Here is a 7,303-nt window from a genome sequence, read left to right as displayed (position 1 = left end):
CCGTGGTGGTCAAAGAAATAGTAATCCACGAAAATATAAATATCAACCACAAAACAAGCCCATTAAACAAGATGTTGAAGAAAATTCTTCTAAAAATTCTGAAGAATCTTGCTACAGATGTGGTAGAATGGGCCACTGGGCTAATACTTGCCGAACATCTAAACATCTTGTTAAGATGTATCAGGATTCGCTGAAAGGTAAAGAAAAGGAAGTAAATTTTGTGGATAATATTGATCCAACAGTCACTGAGAAACCATCTGATTTATATGAAGATTTCTTGAATGTTTAAGTTGTGTGTTTTTTGAAAAATAAACGATTTAATATCGTCTGTCTTTGTCATTATGTTTGCTAAATGTTTCAGTACTATCTATTTGCGTTTAAAATATTGTGTAATATTAATGTACTCACTATTTATTTCTTATATATGAAGTTCAATATGAATTTTGCTGGAATACAACATCAATCAAGTGGTGGAGATCTCTGTATAGCAGACAGTGGAACTACACACACTATACTTAAATCCGAGAAATATTTTATTGATCTAAAACCAACGGAAGGAACTATACATACAATATCAGGACCTGCTAACTTGATAAAAGGGATAGGAAAGGCAAATTTCATACTACCAAATGGTACAAAATTTTTAATAAATGATGCCTTATTTTCTCCCAAGTCAAGCAGAAATTTATTGAGTTTCTCCGACATATACCTTAACGGGTATGATTATCAGTCAGTGACAACAGAAAATGAGAAATATTTAAGTATCACTGACAAGAGTCATGTGGTTGAAAAACTGCCAAGACTTAGTTCTGGATTACATTATACACATATAAATGTACCAGAAATACATATGGTAGTTAACGAAAAATATATTGATCCTGGTGTATTCAGTTTATGGCATAACAGATTAGGCCATCCAGGATCAACAATGATGAAAAGGATTATTGAATGTACTCATGGACATCCATTAAAGGATAGAAAAATCCATCATGATACAATGGTTCCATGTACATCTTGCTCTCTTGGAAAATTGATAACTAGACCCTCACCACTTAAGGTTGAGAAAGAATCACCAATGTTTCTTGAAAGAATTCAAGGTGATATATGTGGACCAATTCATCCACCATGTGGACCATTTAGATATTTCATGGTTCTAATAGACGCATCTAGCAGATGGTCTCATGTTTGTCTGTTATCAAGCCGTAATGTGGCATTTGCAAAATTTCTTGCCCAAATTATTAAATTGAGAGCTCATTTTCCTGATTACACCATTAAAAGGGTGAGACTTGATAATGCTGGTGAATTTACATCTCAAGCATTTAATGACTATTGCATGTCTATAGGAATTGTTGTTGAACATTCTGTTGCTCATGTGCATACACAAAATGGTTTAGCCGAGTCATTGATTAAACGTTTACAGTTAATCGCTAGACCATTGATAATGAGAACAAAACTCCCTGTATCTATATGGGGTCATGCAATTTTACATGCTGCTGCATTGATTCGCATCAGACCAAGTGCAAGTCATAAATATTCCCCCCTACAACTTGCTTTTGGTCAAGAGCCAAATATTTCCCATCTTAGAACATTTGGTTGTGCAGTGTATGTTCCAATTGCGACACCACAACGTACAAAAATGGGTCCTCAAAGGAGGTTGGGAATATATGTTGGATATGAAACATCTTCAATATTAAGGTATATTGAACCTATGACAGGTGACGTTTTTACAGCACGTTTTGCTGATTGTCATTTTAATGAAACATTGTTCCCTAGATTAGGGGGAGAAATGAAAAATAAAGAAAATGATGTTTCATGGTGTGAACCTCAATTAAAGTATCTTGATCCTCGCACAAAAGAATGCGAGACAGAAGTTCAAAAGATAATGCATATACAAGAACTTGCAAATCAATTGCCTGATGCATTTACAGATACAAAAACGGTGACAAAATCATATATACCAGCAGTAAATACTCCAGCTCGAATTGAAATTCCAAAAGCTGGCAATAACGTCACTCATGAATCTTTGCCACGTCAGAAACGTGGAAGACCAATCGGTTCAAAGGATAAAAATCCTCGAAAAAGAAAATCAGCTGATAATGAAGTAAAAGAAAGTGTTCAAAAAGAACCACAAATCAGTACTCCTACTGCAGAGGAGATTGATGATGTCAATACAGAAATTGCAATCAATTATGCATATTCAAAAATATTATGGAACCGAAATGAAATGAAAAATCTTGATGAGAAATTTTCATTTAATGTTGTATATGACATCATGAATAATGATGATGATCCAGAACCAACATCTATGGTTGAATGTCAAAATAGACATGATTGGGCTCAATGGAAAGAAGCAATACGAGCTGAATTAGAATCACTCAATAAAAGAAAAGTTTTCGGATCCATCATTCTCACTCCTAAAGATGTGAAACCTGTAGGATACAGATGGATTTTTGTCCGAAAAAGAAATGAGAAAAATGAAGTTACAAGGTATAAAGCTAGACTTGTAGCTCAAGGTTTTTCTCAAAGACCGGGAATTGATTATGAAGAAACTTATTCTCCTGTTATGGATGCAATTACTTTTAGGTACTTAATCAGTCTGGCAGTTTCTAAAAATTTAGAAATGCATCTCATGGATGTTGTGACTGCTTATCTATATGGATCACTTGATAGTGATATATATATGAAGATACCTGAAGGATTTAAGGTACCAGAAGCATCAAATGCAAAACCCAAAGAAATGTATTCGATTAAATTACAAAGATCTTTATATGGGTTAAAACAATCGGGACGTATGTGGTATAACCGATTAAGTGATTACTTGATAAGCAAAGGGTATACAAATAATCTTACTTGCCCTTGTGTTTTCATTAAGAAAACAACATCCGGATATGTGATCATAGCTGTTTATGTTGATGATCTTAACATCATAGGTACAAATAAAGAGATCCATGAAGCCATTCAACTTCTAAAGAAAGAATTTGAAATGAAAGATCTCGGAAAAACCAAGTATTGCCTTGGTTTACAAATTGAGCATATGCCTAATGGTTTACTTGTACATCAAACAACATATACTGAAAAGATTTTGAAACGTTTCAATATGGACAAGGCAAAACCATTAAGTACTCCAATGGTTGTTAGATCACTCAATGTTGAAGCTGATCCATTTCGTCCATGTGAAGATCAAGAAGACATTCTTGGACCAGAAGTACCATATCTTAGTGCAATTGGAGCTCTTATGTATCTTACAAATTGTACAAGACCTGACATTTCTTTTGCAGTTAATTTGTTGGCAAGGTTCAGCTCTGCTCCTACCAAAAGACACTGGAATGGGATCAAACACATATTTCGATACCTTCGAGGAACTACTGATTTAGGATTATTTTATTCTAACGAATCAAAACAAGATTTGGTTGGTTATGCAGATGCAGGTTATTTATCTGATCCACATAAAGCTAAATCTCAAACTGGATATGTATTCCTAAATGGAGGTACTGCAATATCATGGCGTTCTCAAAAACAAACACTTGTTGCTACATCGTCAAATCATGCCGAAGTGATTGCATTACATGAAGCTACTCGAGAATGTTTTTGGTTGAGATCAATGACACAACTCATTACTGATTCTTGTGGACTAGAACGCGATAAAAGTCCAACAACTATCTATGAAGATAATGCAGCTTGCATAGCACAGATGAAAGAAGGGTATATCAAAAGTGACCGAACAAAACACATACCACCTAGATTCTTCTCATACACTCAAAATCTCATTAAGGACAACCAGATTGAAATGAGATATGTGCAATCTAGCAAAAACTCTGCTGATCTTTTCACGAAAGCACTTCCAACTGCTATTTTCAGAACACACGTTCATAACATTGGCATGAGACATGTTCAAAAGATGTAACAGCTGAAGCGATGTCTACTTGAGGGGGAGTCAACTCCATGCTGCACTCTTTTTCCCTTAGCTAAAGTTTTTTCCCACTGGGTTTTCTTTAGCAAGGTTTTTAACGAGGCAGTAATTTATAGTTGATCTTCAACAAAATAAAATTGCTATCCAAGGGGGAGTGTTATAATAATAATAATAATAATATAGATATGGATAGTCAATTTTGGTGTATACATATAGTCAATTTTGGTACACAAAGTATGTATTTTTATATTGAGATTTTAGGCTATAAATACTCATGAATGCAAGCATTAAACTTGCACCATTTCTCACACTTACAAAGTGTTTCTTTCTTTCTCTCCATTATCATCTTTGTTCTTACACTTCATTATTAGTATTCTAAATCAAGAATCAAATCACTAAAGGTAGTTATAAGCCTACTGAATTATAACATCAAGAATCAAACCACTAAAGGTAGTTATAAGCCTACTGAATTATAACATCAAGAATCAAACCACTAAAGGTAGTTATAAGCCTACTGAATTATAACAATTTATAGATTATAGATTTATAGATGAAAAGACATGTACTGCCGTACTGTAGCCATGAGCATCTCCATAAGCAAGCAGTGGTGGAAATAGGTACTTGAAAATATGTCATGTAATTGGGCCTTAAAAAATCTGAGTTACCAGAATGTGTCAAGTAATTGGGCCTTCAAAAAATTGGGTTACTTTTTCTTACTGTTAGTAACCATTGAGGTTATGAGGTATAATCATTTAGTTGATTTGTGGGCTGTTTGCATATATATCATACTAGGCCCATGATCTAACAGAAACTAAATTATTTGCTCAAAGTTATAAACACACAAATATAAATAACATATATTGATAGATACAATATAAATCAATACAATGAAACAACCAAACCATGCTATTTTTATTATTTATTTATTTTTATTTTTTTGGAGCAAACGTAATAAAATATAACATGTCCCAATATCAAATAATGTTAAGTGATCGATTAACAACAACAACAAAATTCAATATCACATGAGTGGTGTATGAGGGAGGTGATATGTAGACAATCCTTCCCCTATCCGAGAATAAAGACAAGCCATTTCTCCACCCAGAGTGAAACACTCTCAAGAGTAGAGAAAGTCATCCCTCTCTTTATTCGACGAATAAAAAGATTGCTTCCGAGAAGACCTCCGGCCTTTAAGTAGAAAAAAGTTAAAAAAAAAAAAATAATACTAAAATAAAAATAATAATAGACACCATGGAAATGGTAGAATCAAATTTCCATGGTTTTTAAATCTTGCCTGGAATTTAATTTAGGCTCTAAGGTCAGTTAAGTCGCCAATAAATCGACGATTGATGTCGATTCAATAGAGCCGTATTAAGTGATCGATCAAAGTTGTTAACTAATAAGTGTACTTGTTATAAAAGTTTTGAACAACCAAACATGTTAAGTGATATCTTAGACAACTTTCATAACTTATTTTGCAACAAAATTATAATTACAATGGGTTAAATCGCTTATTGCAACATAATTCGTTTCCTTTGCACTTAAAAGCTAAAATAATAGTTAGCTTGCTATAATACTACAAGTTTTGCTAGCTCCTTATGCTAAAAAAACCTGCATTTGGATAAAATCTTGATTCTTTAATTGATTGATCAATTGAATCATTTTGCAAGACTAACCACTTAAACTATGTTTTTTTTCTTCCAGTAATTAATTGGACCTAAAAAAGAAACAAAACAATCCTTCTAGCATCGATCCCACATGATGATATGTACATCTTATCAGGATTCATGTTCGATTCTAGCTAGATTCGAAAATTGACATGTGAATAATACGTTTGTCCGGGTGAAAAACCATATGGCACTGCATTGAATGCGACAACGGGTTCATTGTTTCGAGAGATGAGTCTAATTGTATATGGACCATGAAAAGATGGATCAACATGCACTGCCCAAACCGCACCCCATATGTTCTCCATTCGTCTATATTGTTGTGAACCATTTGCCGATACCTCTACAGAACTAAGACTACCATCTCCTGCACAAAACTCTACTGCCATGGCGAACCAATATGGGTTCGTCATTGGATCTATCTTGAAGGCAATACTTGTACTCCCATAGTTGCATGGCACTCTAGAAATCACCATAGTTAAGATGTAAATAACACAGAATGAATTGTATAATACTATTATAAAAACGTAATATAGTTGAACTTTTTGTATAGAATATAGGGGATCTTTATAGCACGTGGATCAAAATTCAAAGGGGTCTCGAAATTTACAAAATACTTTCTACATTAAGTGGTTGTTTAACTCCAAAAAAAAACTTAAATCCTACAAATATATGTGACTATAATTGAAGTTTGGTGTTCTATATAATTTGAATTCTAATAATTCTTAAAAAAGAAAAAAGAGAAATTCAAGTAGTGTCACGTGATTCCAATACTGTATACGCTCCTATTATCTAATTGCTTATCATTTATTGCTGAATTCGATCGATCAACAACAATTAACTAAGCGAATCCAAACAATCCTAACAATGCATATATGTTCATTGTAAAAGAAATAAACACTTAAGTTGATACTCGCTAATTCATTAAGAAGGCATTTATTACATATATACCTTCGGTATTGAATGTCAACTCGACCAAGGTTTCGCAAATTATCAGCTTGTCCTGGATTTGACATTGCGCCAAAAGCGATTCCACTTAAGTCGAAAGCAAATGGTATATTATTACATGCACCAGGGCACTCATCGGTTATGGTTACAGTAATAGGATTCATCGAACAATATGGCTGTCTTGTGCAAAAAACCTGAAACATTACTTGTTAAATGTTACCGACCTAATAACGTCTCACTCACATAAAGTGATCGATCGAACTTATCCGTAAGAAGCTTAACGTACACCTTACAATACCTGATAACAATTTCCACAACCTTTTCCTTCCAAATATAAGTTTGCATTTCCGGCTGCAATCATGGCTGAAAATGGAGGAGATTGCACATCATTTGCCCATCCACATGCTCCACCTGTGTTATCAAAACACTAATGTTATTGCAATGTAATTACTTAAGTGAAACCATTATATAATTAAATTTATGCAAAAGTATATATATTAATTAATAACGTTATTAGATGATGTAATTAATTACCACTTCCGGCACCATATGGATCTCCATACCATGTCGCTAAAGCCGATGAAAAACCACCTACATTGCTAGTTAATTTAGCAAAGATCATAGGTGGTGACATGAAAATCAAGATCAACAAGAAACTTTTAAGGTTTGAGCCCATTTAATTTCAAAAGACTTTTAATCGAAACCTAAAAATGCTTTCAAAATAAAAATTGAATCGCTTTTGCGAATTAAACCTTTTATAACTATTGTTCAAAATGTT

At 33.5% G+C, this 7,303-nt stretch overlaps 1 protein-coding gene across 1 annotated transcript; it reads right to left on the bottom strand.

The window, feature by feature from the left end:
* Positions 1–5,711: 5,711 nt before the first annotated feature.
* On the bottom strand, positions 5,712–7,201 carry LOC139849663 (expansin-B15-like). Its single transcript, XM_071839297.1, has 4 exons — positions 7,060–7,201; positions 6,824–6,936; positions 6,529–6,719; positions 5,712–6,039 (listed from the first exon to the last, which is right to left on the bottom strand). The coding sequence occupies exons 1-4, from the start codon at positions 7,199–7,201 to the stop codon at positions 5,712–5,714; spliced, it is 774 nt and encodes a 257-aa protein (XP_071695398.1).
* Between the last annotated feature and the right edge of the window lie 102 nt (positions 7,202–7,303).

Source organism: Rutidosis leptorrhynchoides, chromosome 1 (genome assembly GCF_046630445.1).
Source record: "Rutidosis leptorrhynchoides isolate AG116_Rl617_1_P2 chromosome 1, CSIRO_AGI_Rlap_v1, whole genome shotgun sequence".
NCBI classification, from domain to species: domain Eukaryota; kingdom Viridiplantae; phylum Streptophyta; class Magnoliopsida; order Asterales; family Asteraceae; genus Rutidosis; species Rutidosis leptorrhynchoides.
The sequence above is the reverse complement of the archived record's forward strand: the minus strand, read 5'-3'. Positions and strand labels throughout refer to the sequence as shown.

Coding starts and splice junctions, on each gene's coding strand:
- LOC139849663 (XM_071839297.1), bottom strand. CDS start 7,201: ATGGGCTCAAACCTTAAAAGTTTCTTGTTGATCTTGATTTTCATGTCA. Junction 6,937..7,059: donor TCCATATGGTGCCGGAAGTG/GTAATTAATTAC, acceptor TTGATAACACAG/GTGGAGCATGTGGATGGGCA. Junction 6,040..6,528: donor GTTGACATTCAATACCGAAG/GTATATATGTAA, acceptor GGTGATTTCTAG/AGTGCCATGCAACTATGGGA.